General features: G+C 46.6%; 1 protein-coding gene across 14 annotated transcripts in view; it reads right to left on the minus strand.

Annotated features, from left to right (window-relative positions):
* The window catches only part of LOC138763089 (plexin-B1-like), a 300,451-nt gene that overhangs the window by 33,418 nt on the left and 239,531 nt on the right, over nucleotides 1-27,502 (minus strand). For all 14 annotated transcript variants that reach the window (XM_069936701.1, XM_069936698.1, XM_069936695.1 and 11 more), the window contains 11 exons: nucleotides 26,668-26,804; nucleotides 24,927-25,103; nucleotides 19,874-20,054; nucleotides 15,469-15,711; nucleotides 13,915-14,091; nucleotides 13,592-13,740; nucleotides 11,493-11,593; nucleotides 11,055-11,272; nucleotides 6,382-6,560; nucleotides 2,015-2,081; nucleotides 950-1,096 (listed from right to left, as the gene is read on the minus strand). In XM_069936701.1, coding sequence (XP_069792802.1) covers nucleotides 950-1,096; nucleotides 2,015-2,081; nucleotides 6,382-6,560; nucleotides 11,055-11,272; nucleotides 11,493-11,593; nucleotides 13,592-13,740; nucleotides 13,915-14,091; nucleotides 15,469-15,711; nucleotides 19,874-20,054; nucleotides 24,927-25,103; nucleotides 26,668-26,804 — 1,776 coding nt within the window. The remainder of the gene's footprint in view (nucleotides 1-949; nucleotides 1,097-2,014; nucleotides 2,082-6,381; nucleotides 6,561-11,054; nucleotides 11,273-11,492; nucleotides 11,594-13,591; nucleotides 13,741-13,914; nucleotides 14,092-15,468; nucleotides 15,712-19,873; nucleotides 20,055-24,926; nucleotides 25,104-26,667; nucleotides 26,805-27,502) is intronic.

Below are 27,502 nucleotides of genomic sequence, written 5' to 3' on the forward strand. Positions count from 1 at the left end.
GGGAAGCTGTTTCCCACCCATTGATTTGAGCAATGGATGTCTGTGAGAGCAGATTAATCCAATTTCAGATTTCCTCCCCAAAGCCCATTTTGCAGAACATGTATGTGTGGGATATCCAATCGAAAGCTGTCTCCTGGTCTTAGCTGAACAGGCAGGTGTCTTCCCTCGGTCCTGCATGGTATCTTTGAGCAGAATGAGAGTGTCAGAGATTTTCCTGCCTGGAACCCTGCAGGTTTGGTCTGGGTGGATCATCTACACTTGGGCAGACTTGACTCGATTGGCGATGGCCTTCAACAGGATCTTGTGGTCACTTTTAACAATGAAATGGGTCTCTGATTCAGGATATTCTCCTTCTCCCCCTTCTGTTTGATGGTGCCCTTCCTTATGGAGTCTGACAAGCTGCCTAGCAGGAGCATACATTCAGCAGGTCTAAGCCCACCCAGTCCTGCAGAGCTGCAAACGACTCAGCCAGTAAGTCATTGCTTCTAAGAGTCTTACTGAACCCAAAGGAAGAGGTGGAATCCGTTAGTTACTCCAGGGTGATTGGCTGATGCAGACTCTCCCACTTACTGTTGTCAAAGATCTCCGTGATAGAGGATAGGAAGTTTTGGAAGGCCATTCTGTCTGTACCATTAGCATCATATAGACCGACATAAAGGGATCTGCTTTATTAGCATCTGTATTAAAAATAGATCCTGTGTGTGTCTGTCTGCAAGGATGTGACTGAGCCGTCCACTGTGAAAGTCTGTGGGTCATATTGCTCCCAACGAGGTAATAAACAGCAGTTCAGGGAGGACTGCTCACAAAGCACTTTTCTTCCAGGCTGGCTTCTTGGCAACTCCAGAGTCGAACTGCCAGGTTTGAGCAAACAACTGTTGAGTCAGAATTACAGAATTGCACTACTTTATATTAATCATCAGTAAACATTATTGGGGTTTGTGAGATTTACCAGTGTCCGATATTCCACATCCTCCCGGAGAAGTCTGTTGTCGTTGAGGGTATACTTGGCTTTTCCGGATACAGCATCGACAGGTCCTTTATCCACCTGGTGTTTGATTGCTCGGAACAGCATGTAGAGCGATTCCCCTGCTGAATCCTAGGGATACAATGATCAAGTTAAACTGCATTTCAATTGGAGAAAATGTATCAGCGCTGTAATCTCCTCCCGACTCAGAGCAGTTCGAAACATCTGGGAGTGTAGGTTAATTGGGAGTCAAAATGGCCCGTTACTGTGCTGTATGTCTAAATTTAAAAAAAAATGATTGGTAACCGACGCATACTATGAGAAAAGCTGTGCAAGTAATCTAGAAAGTGCATCTTTCAAACTACGGAAATAGGTACATGTCCCAAGATGATGATATGCCCAACAATTAAACTACTATCCCACTCCAATGCCCCAGCTTCCCCTCTGCAGGTCCTGTAGCGCCGAGATTCAATGGCTCCTCCAGGTCTTCTCTTTATTTTTGCTAACAATATTGCAGACAACATCAACTTTCCTCCTTGAAATATTTTGGCAAACTATTCCCGGTCTTTCACACTTTCCATTTCCCTGTGGCAACCACCCTCAATGCTTAATGCCTGGAGTTTTATATCCTGGGCACCTTCTCCAGCCAGTGAGGAGTTTTTTGCCAAACAAGCAGATTTATTGGCCATTTTCAATGGGAACTGCACGTCTGTAACTTTAACCAGTTTCCTTGAACGAGGGCAATACAGGCAGCCAGTGTAGGAGGATGGGAGAGGACTGGAGGTTCATGGACTGGGTGCAGGTCAATGGGGCGAGCGGAATCATGTTTCAGCACAGACTAGAAAGGCCGAATGTCCTGTTTCCTATGCTGTATGGTTCTAGGAGGGTAGAAATTGGGTGCATGTGCATGATCGGCTTACAAGAAGCCAATTCCCAAGCCTACTGCAGTGCAGTATTCAGAGGAAAAGAATCATTTAACATTCCAATACTGGTTGCGATGTGTACACAAGATTCTGGGCACTTAGATCAGCCTCATCATCGAATACTTACCCTGAGGAATGTGTATAGGCAGATTGACATCCAGTTTGTCAGCAACTTCTCCACCACGGTTTCCGTCCTGAAAGAAAAAGGAAACACCTTTGCATTTTGCTTCAGTATTGATTTTTCTAATGAAGTGCACATCACGTGTCAAGGACAGCTGGTAAAACACAGCATGTCCAAAAGCCTGCAGTAAGGCCATGCTCAATTCGCTCCCCAAGATTTCGCCTCCTAGCAAGTGTTCACACAGACATTCCTGGGGGTGGGGGGGGGAAAGAGAGCTGGTCACCTGGGCTAATTCTTCCACAACCCAAGCTCTCAAAGCAGGCTGTTTGCCTACTCCCTTGACCTTGGGAAAGTTTCAACAACACACCTGAATAAATGGAATTCAGAAGTAAAAATGTTTCTCTTGATGCTCTAGGAAGACCAATGAGCTAATATATATTCTAGATGACAATTTATTTCATTCATTCTATTCTATGAGTCATTAAGTTGTTTGAAACTTCCATTTTACCCGTGACACATTCATAACTGACCATCAACAACTACTCAATTCAATTTAGTGAATGCCTTAAAATTCTTTATTTGATCAATAAAATGGATTCCAAGCCTGATAAGAAGTTAGGACAACTGATTAAACTGCTGATCAAAGAGATAGGACTTAAGGAGTGCTTCAAAGGAAGAGGCAGGCGGGGGCAGTAAACCACGAGAGCTTGGAAACTGAATGCAGTGCCCCCAAAGAGATGAGTTGAATTTGACTCTGTTCATTTTCATTTGGGGGACTGCCACACAGGAGAACTGATTTAACAAACCTTGCAGGCTTTGGAGTGTCTGTGAAATTGAGCAGGCAGGCTGATGACATTGCGTTCCTAAATTGGATACATTTGAAAAGAAGCAAGGCAGTGTCCCTAAAACCCAGGAGCAGAGATCATGTGATGAACAGATTAAAGACTGAGTACAGCTTTGCTTGGGGGAGCCATTTTAAGGAGACAGCACAAGAGCAAACGGTTCTCTGAAGAAGAAATACAATGCTGGATTGGCCTCATACGTGGTTATAGGCAATCTGCTTGATTTCCTCCTGTTGTTATAGAACAGTGGTTTTCACTGGAAACTTTTTCTTTCCACTCACATACCACCTTAAGTAATCCCTATGGCATCGGTGCTCTGTTATTAGTAAAGGATTGCTTAAGGTGGGAAGAAAAAGTTTGAAAACCACTGTTTTAATCGTACCTCATAGACTCGTTATATGCAGGGTTTCATAACTCCAAAGGAAATGGGCCAATGACCATTTTTCTCAAGCCAAATATTTCAGTAACAACTGGATCTGAAGCAGTGATTCTCAACCATCCCTTCCCACCCACATCCCACTTTAAGCGATCCCTTACTGATTACAGAGCACCGATGGCACAGGGATTACTTAAAGTGGGATGTGAGTGGGAAGAAAAAGTTTGAGAACCCCTGTTATAGAGGAATGAGAAAACTACTTTGTGACCAAAAAGAGTGAAGGTCACTTTTGTTCGACTGACACACAAAAAGGGTTTTACTTGCAGAAGAAATCGTGCACTTGGCTGGTGACGAGATTGAGAGTCACTTGAGTTCAGCTGAGCCACAAAAAAGGCTCTGGAAGCTTTGTGAGCATCACTTACTTTGTGCCCCTCCCCCCCAATGCTAAAGAAGAGTAGAGTTTTGGTCGGTACTGATCTAAAAAAGGACATTTCGTTGGAAGCCCCTCAACAAGGGTTTTGTGAGTTATAAACATTCTGATACCCCCGGGCATTTCCACCCATTTCACAAACTGCTAATTTCATTTAAAGCCCGCGTGTCCCGTCCACCTTAAAGCCCGCGTGTCCCGTCCACCTTAAAGCCCGCGTGTCCTGTCCACCTTAAAGCCCGCGTGTCCCATCCACCTTAAAGCCCGCGTGTCCCGTCCACCTTAAAGCCCGCGTGTCCCGACCACCTTAAAGCCCGCGTGTCCCGTCCACCTTAAAGCCCGCGTGTCCCGACCACCTTAAAGCCCGCGTGTCCCGTCCACCTTAAAGCCCGCGTGTCCCGTCCACCTTAAAGCCCGCGTGTCCCGTCCACCTTAAAGCCCGCGTGTCCCGTCCACCTTAAAGCCCGCGTGTCCCGACCACCTTAAAGCCCGCGTGTCCCGTCCACCTTAAAGCCCGCGTGTCCCGACCACCTTAAAGCCCGCGTGTCCCGTCCACCTTAAAGCCCGCGTGTCCCGTCCACCTTAAACCCCGCGTGTCCCGTCCACCTTAAAGCCCGCGTGTCCCGTCCACCTTAAAGCCCGCGTGTCCCGTCCACCTTAAAGCCCGCGTGTCCCGTCCACCTTAAAGCCCGCGTGTCCCGACCACCTTAAAGCCCGCGTGTCCCGTCCACCTTAAAGCCCGCGTGTCCCGTCCACCTTAAAGCCCGCGTGTCCCGTCCACCTTAAAGCCCGCGTGTCCCATCCACCTAAACCCTGCATGTCCCATCCACCTAAACCCTGCGTGTCCCATCCACCTAAACCCTGCGTGTCCCATCCACCTTAAAGCCTGCATCTCATCCACCTTAAAATCTGCATGTCTCATCCACCTTAAAGTCTGCCTGTCACACCAATTTCAAGCCCACATATCAACACTGAATTTCCGAAACTGATCTTTGAACTGCCTTCTGAGAATTCTACCTTGAGTTGTAGTGGCTTGGGGTATTCCACACGCAGACACCAGTATATTCGCGCATAGATGGGGGTTAAGTTAGATAAACGTAGATAAGTTTAGATAGTGTTATATTCTGGTTTATTAATAATTAAAACTATTACTTTAAATATGACACTGTCTGGGCTCATTTCTATTGCTGCTGTCTGGAATATAACACTGATGGGTCAGAACTTGAGGAGTGAATGTATTCAGAGGTCAACCGGGAAGGAATATGTAGTGGAGAGATCGTGCAGGAATTTGAAAACAAGGATTTAAGAAAAAAATCAAGTTAACAATATAGAACACAAAGTGGTGCCATTATAATACAAACCAGTGGATGCAAAGAATGCTCAACAAATGACAGATCATCCCATCCTTCTGCACACATCGGTTTAAAACACTTTTCATATTCCGAAAACAAAGTCCAGTTGAGAGGTACCTGCTGATCAGTTGCTTATCAAATTACCACAGACCATATTCAGATTTCCATTGTACATCCACTTCCTTGGCTCAAAAGCTGTGGTTTCTTCATTCTCAGTAGCAGAACTCAATTGGTCGACCCATTCCCATCCCATCACCTTGCCAGCCTGGATGACTTTTCACTCCCCGGACCTTCTGAACCCAACACCTGCCTCCCAAAACAAAGACGCCAACATTCCAAAGGCCTGCCCCTTAATTACCAATGGGTCCAACTCCTGAGACTACCCTCACCAGCCATTGGTGTACCTCGAGCAGAAGGACTCCAGTGGTTCAAGACAGCAGATCTTTAGCACCTCCTAAAGGGAAATTAGGGATGAGCAAGAAATATCAACCATGACCGGATCCAAAAATTGGAGCAATATAAAAAACCAAGATGCGCTGGGGCTTTCAAAGTGAGGTCGAGGCGAATCCATAGCAGCCCAGACTGATTCAGCCCCACAATGCAGGATACCCAGTGACTGGAGCACTATAAGGAGGCAAGTGCTGGAGTCATTCCCAACTTTCAGACACATTCACACAGATTCTCTGCTTCGAGGAGAATCCCAGGCAAAGTTCCACTTGGACGCAGAGCTCAAATTTCAGATTGAGAACTTGTACCTCACTCAGAACTTCTGAATTTGGTAACGTTCTCCTCAGAAAGACCACAATTGTAAATCCCATTGACATCCACACAGGCTTTGGGTCAGATTTGGAGTCTGACGTGAAACACAGAAGCCTGCAGGTGCTGGGACTGCAGTGAAACACGCACAGAGATGCTGGAGGAACTCAGCCAGTCTCGCAGCGTCCACAGGAGGTAAAAATATATTACCGACATTTCGGGCCTGAGCCCTTCCTCAAGGCATGAGAAAAAAAAGACAGCCCTCGAATAAAAGATTCGAGTAAGAGTACAGGCTAAAGGTGATAATTGGATATGGAGATAAGGCGAGGAGAAAGGAGATGGGGGAGGGGGGTGGTTGGCTCTGTGAATGCTGGGATAAGCTCTGCACCTTGCATTCGTTCCTTGAAGAAGCGTTCAAGCCTGAAATGGTGGTAACATATCTTTATCTCCTCTGGACGCTGCTAGACCGGCCAAGTTCCTCCAGCATCTCCAGGTGTGGAGCTCAGCTCCCAATTGGTTGTGATCCATCCAAGTTGGCTGACAGAGCAGCAAGAGTGGGCATTGAGGCTGCGAGGAGCTGTGTGCTCAGAAGGCCACAGTGAAGCTCAGTTGGCCCTTACCTGCGCAGCATGAGTTTCGGGTTCTTGGCCACATTTTGCTCCACGAGGTCATTCAGCAGAGTTTTCAGGATGTCTGTGTAATACTCCAGCTTCCCATGCAATGAGACCGTCAAGAGCGAAGCTACATAGGCACGATCACGTGGTGAGAATGTCCGCTGGCTCTCCAGTGTGTGAATGAACTGAAACACGAAGAGACACAAAACATTCTTAATCTACCATCTAAAACCCACACAGGCATTTCTCACATTCTGTTTGCTTCCATTAAACTCTTTCAATTTGGGAAGTGGAGTCCCCAAAGAAATAAATAGCTGTTCACCAAACAGGCTGCAGAATCAGTGTTTGGCAAAGGTGCACTGGTCATCCATCCAGCCCGATCTCATTCCCCACACTGATCCCACTGCCCTGCACTCACCTGACAGCCCACCATCAGTCCCCACACTGATCCCACTGTCCCGCACTCTCCCAACAGCCCGCTATGTCACCACACTGATCTCACTGCCCTGTGTTCTCCCAACAACCCACTCTCAGTCCCCACATTGATCCCACTGTCCTGCACGCTCCTGAGAGCCCGCTATCAGTCCCCACACTGATCCCACTACCCCGTGTTCTCCCAACAGCCTTCTCTCAGTCCCCACACTGATCCCACTGCCCCGTGTTCTCCCAACAGCCCACTCTGTCCCCACACTGATCCCACTGCCCCGTGTTCTCCCAACAACCCACTCATTCCCCACACTGATCCCACTGCCCCGTGTTCTCCCAACAGCCCTCTCTCTGTCCCCACACTGATCCCACTGCCCCGTGTTCTCCCAACAGCCCAATCTGTCCCCACATTGATCCCACTGCCCTGCACTCTCCTGAGAGCCCGCTATCAGTCCCCACACTGATCCCACTGCCTCGTGCTCTCCCAACAGCCCGATATGTCCCCACACTGATCCCACTGTCCTGCCCTCTCCCAACAGCCCTCTCTCAGTCCCCACACTGATCCCACTGCCCCGTGTTCTCCCAACAGCCCACTCATTCCCCACACTGATCCCACTGCCCCGTGTTCTCCCAACAGCCCTCTCTCTGTCCCCACACTGATCCCACTGCCCCGTGTTCTCCCAACAGCCCAATCTGTCCCCACATTGATCCCACTGCCCTGCACTCTCCTGAGAGCCCGCTATCAGTCCCCACACTGATCCCACTGCCTCGTGCTCTCCCAACAGCCCGATATGTCCCCACACTGATCCCACTGTCCTGCCCTCTCCCAACAGCCCTCTCTCAGTCCCCACACTGATCCCACTGCCCCGCGCTCTCCCAACAGCCCGCTATGTCACCACACTGATCCCACTGCCCCGTGTTCTCCCAACAGCCCACTCTGTCCCCACACTGATCCCACTGCCCCGCACACTTCCAACAGCCCTCTCTCAGTCCCCACACTGATCCCACTGCCCCGCGCTTTCCCAACAACCCACTCTCAGAACTCACACTGATCCCACTACCCCGTGTTCTCCCAACAGCCCACTCTGTCCCTACACTGATTCCACTGCCCCGTGCTCTCCCGACAGCCCACTCTCAGTCCCCACACTGATCCCACTGCCCCGTGTTCTCCTAACAGTCCACTCTGTTCCCACTGTCCCGTGTTCTCCCAACAACCCACTATCAGTCCCCACACTGATCCCACTGCCCCGCGCTCTCCCGACAGCCCACTCTCAGTCCCCACACTGATTCCACTGCTCTCCACTCTCCCGACAGCCCACTCTCAGAACGCACACTGATCCCACGCCCCCGTGTTCTCCCGACACCCTGCTGTACCTGTGCAGCATTCTTTTATCATGAGAACTAAAAGAGATGGTGTGATGTACACAATGCTGGGATATTGTCTGATGGTTACTACTGTACGCATACTCATGCAGCCGCTAGCACTGGTGGACGTACGGGAAGTGTAACTTTTATATTTACATATATATATATATTTAAAATTTATACAGTATTTTTGTTTCAGTTATATGTACGGAGAGTCGTAAGTCCAGTAGAGGCTGTACACCAATTCTCAAGGAAGTGTTTCATAACAGATTCAGCGGTGACAGAATTTGACAAGTAAAGTCATGGAGGCAGGTCAGAGACAGAACCTTTTCCCACCAAGCTCACCTTGAACCATCTATTTACATGAATCTTACATTAATCCCTTCTTGGCAACATTTTCTCTACGTTCCAATCGCACCTCCATCGCTCGACGACAATTAATTGACCACTGTAAACTTTGACCAGCCCGCACATCTTGGGGATGTGAAAAGAAACCAGAGCACCCGGAGGAATCACGTGATCAGGGAGAGAATAAGCAAACTCCACCTAGATGTCTGGGATGGGGAGGCAGAGGCAGTTGGCCATACCTTTATCACCACTCGCCTTACGGTTTCTTTCACGTTGCTCCATGCAAACTCATTCCACACTGTACCAATGAGTGGCCACACTGTTCTCTTTATAAACTGGCAAGTCCCAAGGAGACAGTAATAGCAGCCTCTTTGTAATCTGGAATAAGTATCTCTTCCTTCTTCAACCTCTTTCAAGAGAGATCAAGGACAAGCCTCAATACTGAGAAATCGGGCACCCATAATTCGAAGGGATCCATCAGCATTAAAAACATATCTTTATCCAACTATTACTGGAAATATTAACAGCCACCGAGACAGGTGAAATCCTTCAAACTTTCTTATTATAAATGCAAATGTTCCTACAAGTCACCAATTTCCAGTCAATTGGTTACAGTCACAGTCTGGAAAGAAATCTGGACTTCCGACTTCTTGGGTGTGAATGCATTTTCACATTTTTTTCTAACTCAGTCGTGGGAAAATGGGTCGAGGTAAAGCACCTAAAGGTGCTAAGAACATTTAAAAATGTAGCGAAATATCCAGAGGGCAGCATGACGGCGCAGCAAGAGAAGATCTGCCGCGCTGCAATCACGACTTGCATTCGATCCTGACCGCTCAGGCTGGGCCTGCAATACTCCTGGGTGTGGGTGAGCTGCAGAATGGGAAGGTGGGGAGAATAATATGGAATGAATGGGCATTTGGTGTCAGTACAGCTTTGGCGAAATGAAAGGCTGGAATGACCCATAATTTTGCAAAGTTGTGCAACATTTGCTTGCGACTGAGAAGCAAAAGAAAAAAAAAATATATATATATTTAAAATTAATTTAATTTTTATAAAAATTTAGACATACAACATGGTAATGGGCCATTTCAGCCCACAAATCCATGCCGCTCAATTAACACCCAATTATCCGCACCCCCAGTACGTTTTGTGACAGATTATGTTATATTTTATATTGTATATAGATATGTTTTAAAGGAGATAAATTGTAGTGTTTTTTTTAGTGTAGGTCACAAAAAGATACAAACACATTACAACACAGATCTCATTTAAAATGCCAGAGCTCTGCTCAAGCCAGACAGACCAGGCAGAAACTTTGAAGGATGCCTATAAGGACTTCACAAGTAGGTGTTTATTGGACAAGCTATGGAGTATTGGATTATTGTTTTGGAAAGCAACAGATGAACGGACTTGGAAGATTGGGTCCGGTGCCACAGTCTGAATCCAGTTTGCTGTTCTAAGAGGGTCTTGTAGTTTTGTTTTAATATGAGAGAGAGAGAGACTGTTCTAAGAGGGTCTTGTAGTTTTTTTAATGAGAGAGAGACTGTTCTAAGAGGGTCTTGTAGTTTTTTTTTAATGAGAGAGAGAGAGAATTCAGTTCTACAGTTAAGCAGCAGCAGCTGGGACTGGAACAGGACAAGCTGGCAAACTTGTGGAAAACCCCCATTTTGAAGGCGGGATGTGAGTTCTTAATTCAGCCTGATCAAAGCCCTTGTGGTGCATACAAGAGGAGAGAACTGGCTGCATAATGTTTCACCTGAGATAAGGGAAACAAAAAGGAACTCTGTGGTGGCCTGAAAGAAAGAGGTTATCATCTGGAAAACCCTGATGTGGCAAGTTTCTTTGGCAAGACACTGACGTGGCTGATCTAAAGGAATCAGTTGTGTGTGTCCAACAAGCAACAAATCTCTCTCTGAAAACCAACAAAAAATTTCCTGAGCAGTAACCATTTACCTTTCAAGCACCAGAGCTTGGTGAAAATTCATCAATGTTAAATACTGTGCACAGTATAAGAATTGCCTGATACTGATGAACTTGGAGAAGTGAGATTGGACTGTGAAACAAAGAACCTTTCTGAACTTATACACACATTACATACACGTGCACTTAGATTAGAAGGGGGGTTAAGTTAGGTTAGTTAATAGTAAAACGTTAAAGTTTGATCTTGTTTCATTGTTCAAAGAAAATTAAAAGTAACTTTTGTTTAAGTAACCATTTGTCTTGGTGAATTTCTATTGCTGCTGGGTTTTGGGGTCCTCTGGGCCCATAACAGTTTCGAAGGTGGGAGGAAAACAGAGCCCGCGGGGAAAACCCACACAGACACAGGGAGAACGTGCCAACTCCTTACAGGCAGCACGGCTTTCGAACCCCGGTCCCAATCGCTGGTGCTGTAACTGCGTAGCGCTAACAGCTATGCCAACCGTGCTATCCCAATGCCCCATTTGCATTGTTTAATAAGATGTCTGTGCATCTCTGCTGTCTGTACATGGACAAATGCATGGAGTACAACACAGATTCAGGGTTAGAATATATTCTTCTACCTTGGTGAGGAAAAGCTTGCTGTTCAGCAAATTCGAAAGTTGAACAAGCCCTTGTTCTACTGTCTGTCGGCGAGATTCAGGGACGTCCAGGTCCCACTGCAGAGGTGATTCCCTATGCCCTGGGAAGAAGATTCGCTCCGCATAGGTCTTGTAATCCAGAAATGGAATTCCGGTCCCAACCAGGTCACTGGACAGATCCATCATTTCAGTCATGAGATCTTTTGATGAAATTGTGGAGGGGGGTGGGCGGGAAATACATTTGGTTAGTGAGCTAGATAAAAAACACACAGAAATGCTGGAGGAACTTAACTGGTTAGTAAGCTGGAAACCAGATCAAAGACACATTCACAGAAGTAAAACTTCGTTCAAAGCAAACAAAATATAGATACATTATTATCACATCCATGAAACAAACGTGCCACACATTCACCTACATACCTGTGAACTCCTTCTTGCATCGATCACGGACACTGGTTTCAAGATTCTCCAGCTGGATTTGTACTTTCTTGTAGTCTCTCAGAGCCTGTTTACTTTTCCGTCTGTCAGAGAACATTCCAGCATAGTACAGATGAGGATCGAGACCACATTACTCACCAGGTAAAACACTAAAGTCTGCAAATACAGTACTGGCAGTAAAAACGCATCAAAACGCTGGAGAAACTCAGCCGGACTCACAGGAGGCAAAGATACATTGCCAACGTTTCAGGCCTGAGCTCTTCAAGGAATAAGCAGAATGAGGCAGAAGCAGGAAATCATGGAATTCAGACAATTCTGACTGGGGGAAGGAATCCAGACCAAGAAAAGGTGTTAACTGGAAATGATAAGGGATGAGGTAAGAATTTATCATGCTTGTTCAAAAGGAGATAGAACAGAGACAAATGGGGGAAGAAGAGGGAGGGGGTTTTAATGAAAGCCAGAGAAGTTGATATTAATGCCATTCGGTTGGAGGGTGTCCAGATGGAAGATGAAGTGTTGTTCCTCCAATTTGCGGGTGGTCTCAGTCTGGCAGGGCATTGACACACATGTCAGCAAGGGAATGAGATGGGGAATGGAAATGGGTTGCCACTGGGAGATCCACGCTATTGCGGCCATCAGAGCCGAGGTGCTCAACAAAGCGATCTCCCCGTCTGTTCCCTGTCACTTAGATATAGAGGAGACCGTGACTGGAGAGATTGAACACAGATGCTTTGTTGAGCACCTTGGCTCTGCCCGCCACAATAGCGTGGATCTCCCAGTGGCCACCCATTTCAATTCTCAGACCCATTCCCTAGCCAACATGTCTGTCCATGGCCTCATGTACTGCAGGACTGAGACCACCCATACATTGGAGGAACAACACCTCATCTTCCGACTTGGCACCCCCCAACTGGATGGCATTAATATCGACTTCTCTGGCTTTCATTAAACCCCCCCCTCACTTCTTCCCCGTTGCCTTCCCCTGTCTCTCTCCCTTTTCCCTGTTTCCTTTTGCACAGACATGATAAATTCTTACTTCGTCCCTTATCCTATCCAATAACCCCCTTTGTTGGTCTGGATTCCTCCCCCAGCCGGCACTGTCTAAATTCTGAGATTTCCTGCTTCAGGATCATTCCTTGAAGAAGGGCTCAGGCCTGAAATGTTGGCAATATACCTTTGCCTCTTCTAAATGACCAGCTGAGTTCCTCCAGCATTTCAGTGTGTTTTACATTACTCACCGGAATAGGTACAATGGAGAACCTTACAACAAGTTATGGCTCAGATCTGTCACATTTAATCCACACACACAATGAGAGACAGGAGGAAGTGACAAGGTGGGAATTACCTTAGAGGCAGTCGTGTAAAAAAAGCAGGTGAAAGAGTCTGGGCATTCTAACCCTCTGGGTGGCATAAAGTTTATATTCAGTGCAAAAAGCTCCTTCCTAATCTCATCTGAAACGAAAAGCCAGGAAGGAGGGAAGTTTTATAAAAAATGAGCTGTGACTGGCGGTGGGAAACTTGGGATTTGGTCTCCTGGAGTTCCAACTGTTGTTTGGGGTAACTATTTGGTTCCCAACCTGGTGAACAACAATGAACAGCTAATGGAGAAGAAATAAGTGAACACACCTCCATCAATGTCCCAACTTATTTCATGACTGAGCTAGTTCAGGCAGAGCAAAAGGAAACTATGATTGGGTCATCATCAAAGAGCAATAACCATAAATTCAGCTGCATCTGCCATTTTAAAATTGTTAATGACGTGACTTACCAAAGGAACATGATTTATCACAAAATACCAAGTAGCCCTCTACTTGCAGGAGGCTAAAAGGCTATCCCTGACTTTCATGCAAGCCATGCGAGGAGCAGAAAGTGTGGGAGGGCAATGAAAAGAAAGATTAATTGGCACCAAGCAAGGGCAGCACTGTTATGGGGACCATTCAAGAGCCTGACGACTATGAGGGAGAAATTGCCACATTTTCGTAATCTTGAGGCTTCCCTGCGATGGGGGGTGGTGGGGGGAGAGGAGAAGGGATGAAGCTCTGAACCGTAGGTAGGGAGGATACCACTTTACCATACCCCACCTGTAAATTAGCACGATGATCAGGACGATCAGTGCCACGATGGATGCTCCCACCCCAAGTCCAACCTGAGCCTCCAGTGGGAAATTAGATTGAGTCTCTGCATCGTACTGGATCTTTCCCAGCATGAAGCTCAGTTTTCCCATTTGGACCTGCAAAACAAGGCCATGGGAATGAAGGAACACAAGTTAAAAACAAACCTCCACTGGAGAGGCTTCAGTGCCAACTAATAACTATGCATTTTTACTGTAGCTCAGAAGCATCGACTTACATCCCTATCAACCGAGTCAATGGTCACACATAAGGGGGAGGCACGTTAAGCTTACAATAAATTCCGGCAGTGCATCCGTGCTTTCTCGTTTACTCCTCCTTCGCGGGGCAGGCTGCTCCAAGGGAGGCTCACAGTAGAGGTGGTTCCCGGTCAGCGTTCTTACTAGGCACATACCCTCACCCACCATCGCCACCACCTCTTCCTTCGTTATCGCGAGATCCAGGTTTTCTCCCTGAGGGCAAACAAGGCAACGAGAAATGGCAATCAAAAGGAGGCTGGGCAGAGGAGAAAGCCTTGCTTCATTCACACTGGATGATAGTGAAGGAAAGATTGTCGACAGTGGGATAGCTTATGGGGAATGCCCTCAGTCTTTCCCAGAGAAGTACCAAAGGGCTCCTGCAAGAAATGAACTACCGCCTGCCCTTGTCAGCAGGTCAACTGGTTAGAAGGGAGCTAAAAACAATCTGCTGGATGAATGCAGCATAACCAGCAGTGGGAGAAAAGAAAATAGCCAATGTTGCATATCAGATGCCTTCATCAAGAGTCATCTGCAGTCTCTTGTTTGCAAGGGTCATTTCGTTTGGTTTATGGAGGGGTATAGAACCAGAGGAGAAAATTGACAAGTCTGCTCGGGACACGAGACACTGAGGAATAATGATAGCGTATGTAGAGGCTTCAGAGAGGGGAATACTGGGGTGGCACGGTTAGGACTACACCTTTACTGCAACAGTGATTTGGACCAGAGTTCGAATCCCGCGCTGTCCGTAAGGAGTTTGAACATTCTCCCCACGTCTGGGTGGGTTTTCCCTGGGGGCTCCAATTTCCTCCCACCGTTCGAAACGTACTGGGGGTATAGGTTAACGGAGTGTAAACCGGGCGACCCAGGCTTGTGGGCTGAAATGGCCGGTAACCATGCTGTGTGTCTACATTTTTAAAATAATGTAAATTTAACACTATCAGATCTTGATGGGGGAGCAGGTGCCTGATCAAATTATAAACAGAAAAATGTCACAGTACAAAGAAGAGGGTGATATACAGAGGGTGTTTGACAAATGAACCTCATCAACTGATTTTCAATTAAACTAATATTTAAAAAAATTAGACATATGTAACAGGCCATTTAGGCCCACGAGTCGGTGCCACCTAATTTTCACCCCATTAACCTACACCCCCGAGACGTTTCGAACGGTGGGAGGAAATTGGAGCCCCCGGGGAAAATCCATAAACTCCTTACAGACAGCGTGGCCCAGATCGCTGGTGCTGTAAAGGCGTTGGGCTGACCGCTATGATAACTGTGCCGCCCAAGTATTATAAAGTGGGAAAGCAACATCATATGTAGAAACTCCCCCAAAATGCAGTCCAAATTTCTAGTACGGTCATCACTACACAGAACAAATGTGGAAGAACGTGGCCGTTTGCTGAAGAATCATAAATATCATCTATTACAGAGGGATTTAGATAAAGCCATGTATAATTAAAGTAAAAGTGGAGATGTAATGCTTGAAGAACCCTTCAAATGCCCCAATGCTGCACAGGTACAAGTGCAGAGTACAAGGGATATTACTGCTGTGCTATTATCAAAGAAAACACCAATTTAAAGTCAACATACCTCTACGGAAAGGACACTGCCCGGCTTGTGTCGGTAGGGCTTCAAAGGGTCATCTGCGTTCAGTGGTTTCAGGATTGGGTCAGGCTTGTAGGTGAACTTGGTCGGGCTGATTTCATTGAAATCGAAGCACAGGTTATCCATGATGAAGTGCACGGTGACTGCCGCCTCGTTGATGGGTGCTTTGATCGTCGGCGTTTTACAAGTCATGAAGGAGGAGGAGTTTACCTGGCAGAATTCAAAGAACTGAAGAGAAGTTGGGATGGGGGTTGGTGAGGGGAAGAAACACAAATGAGAACATGGCCCATTAGTCAGCACTACTAAAAATAATCTCACTCCTTTCACAAGTAGAAACAAGGACAACAGTGCAGTGTTATACTTAAAGGATTAATTAAATTGCATTATTCTGGTTTTTGGTTGCTGATCTAATCTAATCTGATTCATGTCACACTCAGACCCGTGGAATGCATATTCTGGATCGTGTGGGAACTCTCAAATGTTTCCCAAGTTCAGGACAACCACAGCACAAAAAGTCAGCTGGAAGAACACAAACTCTAGGTTTTGATGCTTGAGCAACAGCTGACGTGGACATGGCAAAGGAGTTGATTATGGACCAGAAACGACCATCCTCCACTGCACATCAACAACAACTCTATAGTAGAGTGAGTGGAGAGCACCAACTTCTTTGGAGTTCACTTAACTATTGACCCTATCATGGACACTCAACATCTCCTCACATCAGGAAGGAGCAACAGTGACCGCACTTTCTGAGAAGACTGAAGTTGGCAAGGCTACCGGCCACCATCCTGTCAACCGTGGTTGCTGAAGAGAAATGAATCGGAGGTCAATCCACAGGACCATAAGAGTGGCAGAGAGGATCACTGGAATATCTCTTCACCTTCACCATCACCCACCCCCCCCACCCCTGCCATCGACGTGCTCAACTGGGTTTGTTGTCTGAAGAGGGAGCACAAAATCATTGAGGACCCCTTCCACCCTGCACACGGCATCTTTCAGCTGCTCCCATCAGGGAAGAGATACAGGAGGATCAGAGCCAGCACCACCAGGCTGAGGAACAGTTTCTTCCCATGGGCAATGAGAAGGAACCAAAGGCACTGCTCACACTGACCATCCAAGACTCTCATTTGTACAAAACAATATTCATTTATTTATGTTTATAGACACAATACTTGTCCTGTGTATGTATATTTTGTCTGTGCTTGTGTTATATCTGGTTGTGTGTCTGCATGTTTTACACCAAGGGCCGGAGAACACTGTTTAGTCAGGTTGTACTTGTACAATCAGATGACAATAAACTTGACGTCTTTGCTGCCCAACACAAAGCTGCTTCTTCTCACCTTAGATTATGCCCTATGGCAGTGTATATTCAAGAGGGAAATGTTGGTGTGTATTTTGGTCAATATGGTTCATAGTGTGAAAAATAAAATTAAAAAAAAGTCAAACACGAAAATCTGCAGACACCGTGGTTGAAGAGAAAAAAAACCACATACCTGGAGAAACTCAGCAGGACTAACAGGTGTACCTTATATAGCAAAGGTAAAAATACATAAAGACATTTCTTGCTTGAGCCCTTCATCAAGGTAATCCGAACAAAAGAACCAAATAACAAAACAACTCCCCTCTCCCCCCCAAATATTTTGTTTGGACGCCCACTGACATTTTTCCACATCTTCATGAAGGACTCCAACCCGAAACGTCGGTTCTGTACCTTTGCTCTATGAAGAACACTGCTGAGTTTCCCCAGCATTATGTTTTTACTATGCCCTTTAGTGTTTGATATCAATACCAGTGGAAGAATAGTTTGACTGTCTATCTATATCTCTCATACACTTCTACTGGACCACTACTCAGCTCCTTTCGCTAAGGGGAAAACAATCCCAAATCTCTCTCCGGAACTGATGATCTCCATTGAGGGTGCTGGTAAACACATTATTCTACAGCTAATAGAGAAAGAGTATGGCAAGTTAACATTTCAGGTTGCAGCATTTTTGGATGGGATCAAGGTAATGAAAATTAATTGTGGATCATTAGCTGAAGGAAAGATTAGTGAGGAAGATGTGTCAGATTTCTATCCCAGGAGAACAGGATGATTCATATGTCGCAGAAGTAGGTAGGCTCTAGAAATTACTGCCTCAAAAGGACAGCAGAGGCAAAAATTCTTACTGCATTCCAGCAGCACTTGGATGGGACTTCAAACAGCCGATGCCTGCAGGGCTGGAAGGTAGTGTCCGTCTGGGCAGCTCTTCATCACCTGGCACGATCCCTATGGGCAATTAGTCTCCATTTGTGTCATAAACATTCTACGAACCTACGATTAACTGCAATACTAGCATGTCTAACTGTTGGGAAAGAGAAAACTGATAAAAAGTCCAGCTGATCCTCAATCTCCCTCTGCATATACTTGCGACATTGTTGAATCTTCAGGACCACTTTATCGGGTCAATAAAAGGGGGAGTCGACTTTTACATGGGTTTATAATTGTGGATCATTGGTTGAAGGAAAGATCCATGAGGAAGATATCATGGACTTCTATGACAGGAGAGAAGGATGAAGTGGGTGGGCATTGGGAGCTTAGATGGCACGCCTGCGGTCAGCTCAGACGGGCGGGCGGCTGGGGTGAGTGTCTACGGTCGGTAGCTCGGATGGGTGGGCAGCCTGGACGTCAGTAGCTCGGCTGGTGCAACGGGAGTTCTGGGCAGACGGGCGGGGCGAGGATTGCGGTCAGGAGCTCGGGCCGCCAGGGCGAGAGTCTGCTGTCTGGGCGTCGGTAGCTTAGATAAATGGGCAGTCGTTGACAAAAAAATAGGTGGGGGGGGGTGGTTGACTTTTACACAGGTCATACAAAAACACCTGATTCTTGAGCCAAAAGTAAAAAGGGGGGGTCAACTCTTACACAGTGAGTGCTTGTAGAATGTACTGTCAGAGGTGGGGGTATTTGAATGAACTAGCCAACTGTATGTCCCCTCAGGTGGACGTGCACAACGTGTGCATGTATTCTGAAAGAGCAGAGCAGTTATTGCTGCTGTTCTCACCCATATTCATCCTTCACCCCATAGTAAGAAATGCAGAGCCAGTACTCAGTGTAGTGGGTATCCAATGGCTGCTGCACTCCCTGCTTCTCAACTACAGTAACATATCCAAGGGCTGCAGTTTTCAGACACATCTTAAGTCAACGACAAGCACTATATTATAATCAAGCTCCCTACATTGTTTTGTATATGGTGCTTACAGGAATATTGTCAGGGAAAGACCTACTCAGGTCTCAGGTAATGGTGGTGGAAGGAGATGCATGGAGGGAGGAGGGGTCTGCCTGAGTGCAGTGCAGAAAAACTTAGTAACATAGAACACTTCAGATCATACAATTAAACCACCGATTGTCTACTCTCCTTCAACAGGGCCTATATAAAGCCAGCATAGCATCAATACTTTTTGTCCTTAGTTGAACACAACGGTCACAAGGCTACAGTGAATGAACGGATACTTTGTACATTTTGATGCAAGGTGTTGTTCAATCAATATGCAACTCTTCCACGACTGATTCAGGATCAGACAAGCTGCTGACTGATAAACCCACACAGTGATTACAGCCGTGAAGATCACACACTGGATTAGGCCTCTTGTTTTGATCTCCAGCCAATGAAGAACAACTGAGAAGTCAGTAAAATTACCTGAGTGTTTCATGCTGTTTAGGTCACAACATTTGAGCAGCATCAAAGTCTGCAGCTGGCTCGTTCAGCTTTAACGATTCGGTGAAGAGAAACAATAATTTCAGATGTGGATTGTGTTTGTGTAAGTTTCATATATACCTTCAAGTGTAATTAGCAGTGTCTCGTCTGTTGATCTTTTAGAGAGTGCAGCTGCCTTTTCCTGCCCTGTATCTATGCCCGAGTTGTCGTTGGGACTGTCTTTTACCTCTACTTGTTCACCATTGTATGCCCAGAACAAAGCAAACTCTGTTTATAAAGAGAGTGCCAATTGCCCCTGCAACTCAACCTTCCTGCTTATGCAACATATTCCACCGCCTGTGCCCACCTTGCTCCAGATTCTCCTGCGGCCTGTACCTACTGACTGTGCCCGCCCTGCTCCAAGTCCTCCCGCTAATCGTGCCTGCCTTGCTCCAGGTCCTCCAGCCGACGGTGCCTGCCCTGCTCCAGGTCCTCCCGCTGACTGTGCCCACCCAGCTCCAGGTCTTCCTACTGACTGTGCCTGCCTCACTGTGATTGCCAGTTTCCTTTGCCGGTCTTGATCTCGGCTGCCCTGCGGAAACCCTGCCTGACTGCTGATCTCGAATGGATTGTGATCACCTTACTCCGGAGTACCTGCCCAGTCCAGACATCCCACCTCTGGTGCCTGTACTTCACCAGTCACGTGAACCAGATCTTCTCACCTTGTGTAAACTCCGATCAGTGCAACTGTTTTCCTTCGTCACTCTGCGTTTCCTCTTCCTCCGCCAGCACTGTAACTTGATCGATCTTCGCCGCCTTTGCTTTGAGTGTAACTGGACCATCATCTGTGGTGCCTGCACTGCATCCAGGTTTTGTCCTTGGATGCTGATCACTCTGCCTCCACTGAAACAGATCACAGGATAGTTGGTCTTAATTATGAAAAAAAACAAGATGGCACCTTACAATGGCAACTCTCTGCATGTAGCTCTGATGGGAATCATCAAATATTCTATTACAGCTTGAACCCACAGCCACAGGAACCAAAACACCCGAACGTAACATTGTATTAATCAGGTTGGAAGACTTGGCAATTGCTGGGAACGGCAAACTCCGATGGACCCCAGGCGATTCAGTTAGCCAGCGCACGGGCCACGAGGACGCAGAATGGGGGACTAGGCACAGTCTTCAAATAAACTGAAAGAGCAGCGGAGGGTCATCAAGGAGGACTGTGTGATGTGCTTCACCGAGACACAGGTGAACAAGGGCATTCCAGACACGACGCGGCAGCTTGAGGGCTTCACCCTCCACTGCGCGGTCTGGCCCCTGGAGTCATGGAAAACCAGAGCCAGTGGCATTTGCCTCATCATCAATTCATCGCGGTGCTCAAAACGTAACAGTTATGTCTCAATCCTGCCCCCACTGACTTAGAACATCTGGCGATCAAGTGTCATCCCAAACTATCTACCGAGGGAATTCTCCACCATCATCCTGCTTCCTGTGTACATTATGCTGGCGCCGGAGAGGTTGAGCACTGCCATTAGTAGCCGAAACAGTACATGTTGGAACTTCAACCAGGCTAGCCTGACGAAGTCTCCGACGAACTCCCGCCAACACATCACCTCCACAACCAGCGGAGCTATCACAAACGACCATAGTTGCACCACTGGCAAGAACACCTACTGAGCCAGATAGTGCCTTTCACAGCCTCTTTTGCTCATCTTGCATTTTCTCCCAATGAAATTTTTAAAAATGTAGACATACAGCACGGTAACAGGCCATTTCAGCCCATTAACCTACAAGCCAGTACATTTGAGACGGTGGGAGGAAACCGGAGCCCCCTGGTACACCAACCGTGCTGCTGTAGACACTAGTGTAAAGCCTTTACAGCACCAGCGATCGGGACCGGGGTGTGAATCCCACGCTGTCTGTAAGGAGTTTGTATGTTCTACTCGTGTCTGCTTGGGTTTTCCCCGGGGGATTCTGGTTTCCTCCCACGCTTCAAAACGTACCGGAGGGTGTAGGTTAATGGGGTGTAAATTGGGCTGCACGGACTCGTGGGCCAAAATGGCCTGTTACTGTGCTACATATCTAAATTTTTATAAAATTTCATTGGGAGAAAATGCAGGATGAGCAAAAGAGGCTGTGAAAGGCGCTATCTAGATGCAAGTTTCTCCTGTTACTCTCAATAGGTGGAGGTTACGGTGAGGCTTTACTCCGACCCTTTTTTTAAAAACATCTCCACAATCATCAGCTGTATCTATTCCCTCTGATACCAGGGAAGAAACTTCAATTTCCAAGTTTCCAACTGCGTATTTCTGTCATCGTTGGGCAAGTTTTCAGTGAGGGAGTGGACAGGAAAACAGAGAGCAACTGAAGGAGGGCTGGAGGGGACAGCAGTGCTCAGTGAATGGTGGTTCACAGTTTATTGTACAAGTACAACCCAACGAAACAGCAATCTCCAGTCCTCGGTGCAAAAACATGCAGACGCACAACCAGACAACAATACATATGCAGGATAAGTATTTTATCTATAAAATACTGTTTTGTACAAATGAGAGTCTCAGATGGTTAGTGTGAGCAGTCCCTTTGGTCGTTCAGCATCTCACTGCCCGTGGGAAGAAGCTGTTCCTCAGCCTGGTGGTGCTGGCTCTGATCTGTATCTCTTCCCCTAGGGGAGCAGCTGAAAGATGCTGTGTGCAGGGTCCTCAATTATTTTGCGCGCCCTCTTCAGACAACGATCCCGATAGATTACGTCGCTTGGGGGAGGGGAGTGAGACCCAGTGCTCCTTTCTGTCACTCTTATGGTCCTGTGGATTGACCTCTGATCTATTTCTCTGCAGGAACCGTACTGTACTGTGATGTAGCCGGCTCAATAGAGCTCCTGTAGAAGGTTGACAATCTGGTGGCCAGTAACTTTGTCCACTTCAGTCTTCTCAGGAATTGCAGTCGCACTTCCAGAAATGTGACATTGGCAGAGCTGCGTGCACTTTAGGAAGTCTTGCGTCGCCTCTGAGAAAGGGGACCCATCCTATGGGCAGCAAGGTCAGTGGTAGTGATCTGGGTTCGATCCGGCACTGCCTGTAAGGAATTTGTACGTTCCCTTGGTGCCTGCGTGGGTTTCCTCCAGATGCAAAGGTTTCTTCCAAGTCTCCAAAAACCTTTGGGGGTTTGAACGCTAATTAGTGCATTTGGGTGACATGGGTTCGTGGGCTGGAAGGGACCGATACTGTGCTGCATCTCTAAATAAAAAAAATTAAAATAGGTGATTTTTTATGTTAGTTTCCCCTACTTATTAAGCAGATTGTTGATTTCAGGAAGGGAAAACCAGAGGTATACAATCCAGTGATCATTGGGGGATCAGAGGTGGAGAGGGTGAGCAGATTTTTGTTCTGGAGAGTCACTAGCATAGAGGATCTTTCCTGGACCCAACACACCAATGGCATCATGAGAAAAGCACAGCAGTGCCTCTACTTCCTCGGGAGTTTGCGGAGGTTTGGTATGACACCAGAAACCCTGGCAAATTTCGACAGAGGTGTGGTGGAAAGTGTGCTGACCGGCTACTTCACAGTCTGGTATAGGGACACCAATACCCTGAGTGTAAAGCCCCCCAAAAGGTAGTGGACACAGCCCAGGACATCACAGGCAAAATCCTCCCCACTTTTGAGAATGTCAGAGAGCAGCACCAATCATTAAGAATCCACACCATCCAGCATACGTTCTGTTCTCGCTGTTGGCATCAGGAAAGAGGCGTAGGTGCCATAAGACTCGCATCACTAGGTTCAGGAACAGCTGCCACCCCTCTACCATCAGACTCCTCAATGATAAACTCAATCAATCAGGGACTCCTTAATTTAAAGACTCTTTATTGTGCACTTTATTGATTTTCTTCTTTAAATTCTCTGTATTGGCCAGTCAGTTTGTTTACATTCGTTATCTGTTTACAGTTGTTTGTTTACATGCTTACACTGTGTACAGTTTTTCTTGCATGACCGATTAGTGGTAATTCTGCCGCGCCCACAGGAAAAGGAATCTTAGGGTTGTATGTGATGTTATGTACGTACTCTGACAATAAATTAGAAATAATTTTCTGGGTCACAAGTAGCACCCACCCCCCCACCTCTGCAACCTGTCCCTCGTAACTAAACACAACTACCAAATTTTCACACAGTTGTGGGGCTCCATGAGCAGCTATGGTGTGAAGAACTCTCGTGTTATTATACTTACTAGTTCTCATTCGTCACGGACCCCCATCACCTGAAACTTGCAAACTTGCCCCGACCCAATACCCAATCACCTGGCAGCCACATCACCCCAATGCAACTCATCAACTCCCACCCCACCCACCATCTAAGGATGTTGAGGAGGGCAGCGCCCCCATCTTGACAACATTCTACAAGTGCACAATAGAGAATGGACCGTTTGGCTGAATCGTTGTGTGGCGGCAGGGTAGCTCCAAATCATTGGACTACAAGTCAAACCAAGATCATCACAGAGGTCTCCCTTTCTTCTACTGATGACAGTCTCCAGGACCGTTGCTTAAATAGGACTCAAAGAATTATGGATGACTCCTTCCATCCGACACACATCAGCTTTAACCCACTACCATCAAGGTGGCCCAGGAGCGTCAAAATCAGGACTGGCAGGCTCGGGAATTACTTCTTCTCCCAGGCTGTGAGATGGTGAAGTCTTCTTTAATCGAGGAATTAATTCCAAATATTCATGCACCTTTATTTTAAGTTATTTAAGTTAAGCTGCATGAATGCATGCATGTAATTTTTAAAAAAATGTCAAGACAAAGAGATGCTGGAGGAACTCAGCCGGTCTCGCAGCGCCCAATGGAGGTAAAGATATATTACTGACGCTTTGGGGCTGAGCCCTTCAAGGTACGAGTGAATAAAGACAGGCATCTGAATTAAAGGCTGGAGAGAGAAGGGGGCAGAATGGGAGGGGGAAAAGCCCGAACCAACAGTCAAAATGGGTGAATTGGAGATGATCAGCGGAAAGGTGAGAATTAATTTTGGTTCTGTGAAAAGAGAGGGGAGATAGAGAGAGCTAGAGGAAAAGAGAAAGGGGAAGATGGAGGGAGGGTATAAAAGAAATGAGATTCCCACCTTTCTTCTTCACGTATCCAATTAACACCTCCTCCTCCCCTAATCCCCCAAGCCTTGAATTCAGACCTGTCTTTTTTTTCCACTCATACCTCGAGGCATCTGAAATCTGATTTGAGGAAGGGCACAAGTCTGAAGTATCTGTAACTTACCTTTACCTCCTATGGACGCTACGAGAATGGCCGAGTTTCTCCAGCATTTCTAATGCTTTTTCACTACAATCACAGCAACTGCAGACTTTCGTGTTTCACGCCATGCAGTTGCACCGTGGTCTGGTGAAACGCTGTTTGTTCTGGTTACATGTATAATCAGATGATAATAAACTTGAGCTTGAACCAATGGTCAAGCCAACTCCGCCAATCATCCACGAACATCTCTTGTCTCAGCCCTTCTTCATGCTCAGCAAGGATCCTTCCCCCATAATCTCGCACCAAACCCTGCTCAGGACTTGACCAATCTCGTTACTCTGTTTGCAGGCACAAGGTGTTTATGGAGAGGCTTTCTCTCATGCCAGGCAAACTCGGGCAACATCAGGGCTGGGCACACATCCCAACTGGCCACTGGGGAACCAATGCAACACCTTGACAGGTGGTGAGGAAATTATGGGCACTGGTTCTTCTGTGAAAAATAACATGGCTTGGCTTCTCATCTGAAAAAAGCATCTCACCCCAGGAAACTCTTGTCCGGTCGTACAACGGTGATGTTTGGATCTTCGGTGTAGGTATAGAAGACATGATTCAGTCTCTTAGGAACATTGCCGTACATGGCGGTGACGTGAAGATTTCCAGTCTGATTGTAGGGGCTTGTGAAACATTGGATGTGGTGATCCTCCACCTCAGCATAGCTGCCCGGGGATTGGCGGGGGTGGGTGGGGGGGTTAGGGAAGAGAGAATTAAACAGTTTTAACTAAGAGAGCTCATGTCAACAGAGTAAATCAGTAAATCCGCAAAAATGTTGCTTATTGTTACACAATCAGAATATAGATCAGAATTTATTGTCGTGAACAAGTCATGAAATTCGTTGTTTTGCGGCAGTGTCATGGGGCAAACATTCACATTGATCACCTTACAACAACAAACAAAAATAGTTGAAGAATGAAGGTCACCAGAACATCTCATTTCAGTCTGCAGCACAAATGAGCAAAGGATCAGAAGTCACTGGTCACTGTGTGAGGAGGTATTGACTGAGCTCTCACAACAGGGTTAGCGTTGGGGTTAGCGCAGCGCTTTTCCAGCGGGTTCGAATCTAGCGCTGCCTGTGAGGAGTTTGGATGTTCTCCCTGGGTCTGCGCGGGTTCCCTCCGGGGGTCCTCCCACCCTCCAAAAACATATGGGGATTGCAGATTGTTTGGGTGGCATGGGCTCTTTGGCTGGAAGGGCCTGTTATGGAATTAAACAGGTAGCCTAAGAATATGTCAAGCTCAAGTGCAGTGAAGACTGGAGCAATCAATAGGGATATGGAAACTACCCTCAGAAGCCATTGGTTGGGGATCAGTAAAAACTACTGGATAAATGATAGCAATTCCTACTCTGTGATCTCTGCTGGATGGGCTCCAAGTGCTTCCTTCAGAGGTTCCCATGCTATGGCTTAAACACACACTCACAAAATCCATCTTGATGAAATTAGCTGGTAACGTTCTTTCCTGGACCCAACACACTAATGGCATCATGAAGGAAGCTTGTCAGCACCTCTACTTCCTCAGGAGTTTGCGGAGGTTTGGTATGACACCATGAACTCTGGCAAATTTCTACAACTGTGTGATGGAACGTGTACTGACCGGCTGCATCACGGTCTGGTAGGGGGACACCAATACCCCTGAGCGTAAAGCCCCAAAAAATGTAGTGGACACAGCCCAGGACATCACAGGCAAAACCCTCCCCACTATTGAGAACATCTACAGGGAACGTTGCGTCGGAGGGCAGCAGCAATCGTCAAAGACCCACACTACCCAACACAGGCTCTGTTCTCGCTGTTGCCATCAGGAAAGAGGTCCAGGTGCCACAAGGCTCACACCACCAGGTTCAGGAACAGCTGCTACCCCTCCACCATCAGACTCCTCAATGACAAACTCAATCAGGGACTCATTCAAGGACTCTGACCTTTGCATTCTATTGATTTTTTTTCTCTCTGTGTTGCACAGTTTGTTTACATTTCTTTATTTGTTTGTGTACATTGAGTACAGCTTTTTTTTTTGCACTACCAATAAGTGGTAATTCTTCTTGGCCCACAGAAAAAAGAATCACATGGTTGTATGTGAAGTCATGTATGTACTCTGATAGTAAATCTGAATGGAAAGGTGGAAGAGCAGAAGTCTGCATCCTCTTGTATTGTTAACACGGCACATTAGATCACAGTGTCACAATATTTCCCCTGGAAGGGCTCCCTGCTTCCCCGAAGGAAATACTTACATGAGACAGGGGAGGTCGCCGATAAAGACCTTCACGTCACTTGGCCTGCCAGTCAGCAACTTGACACCACTGAGGACAAGAGATGTCCCTCCAGCTTTGGGACCATGAGATGGGGAGATGGAATCCAGTACTGGGTTCTGGAGGAACAGGAAAACCACACCGGCTGTTTAATGATTTGTAAAGCAGGTCCTGGCAAGCATGTACCCATATCCAGTAAAATCCCTGGTATCCAGAATTCAAGCAACCGGCAACCCCAAGCAATCGGCAAAAAAAAACAAGGAAATATATAAATAAAAGCATTAAATAGAAGTTTAACATTGTAAATGCTCTCCGAAACAACACATAATCCCTTGGTGAAGGTGGAAGAGAACATTCAGCCAGCGGAGTGCCTTGTCCGTAGCAGCTGTTTGAATAGAGTTTCAATAAAGTTGTGTTTGAATAAAATGATGGCCCCCAGGATGAAGAGCTTGTCGACGCCGCTTGCCACTGTGACGACACTCCCAAAGTGTTTCCCTGGTAGATCCTCATCCTGGTTAGTATGCCAAGTACATTTTAAGGCTTTATCTGTAAACTAAGGGGGGTACAACAGATTATTTAGGACAGCAGTATGTTTAGCATGGTGGTTATCTCAATGCTGTTACAGCGCCAATGACCGGGGTTTGAATTTAAATTTTGTAAGTTGAATTACCTGATTAAATGAACCTTAAATAATTAAGGTCTACAATACTGACTTTGTTTCAAATTACTTAAGATTTTGCACTGTCCTTTGTCTTTTAAATTGTTTATTCTTAATGCAGGTGTATTAGTTAGGCATTGAATCTCAGGCAACCGGAAA

This window comes from Narcine bancroftii, chromosome 5 (genome assembly GCF_036971445.1).
Source record: "Narcine bancroftii isolate sNarBan1 chromosome 5, sNarBan1.hap1, whole genome shotgun sequence".
In the NCBI taxonomy this organism is placed as follows: domain Eukaryota; kingdom Metazoa; phylum Chordata; class Chondrichthyes; order Torpediniformes; family Narcinidae; genus Narcine; species Narcine bancroftii.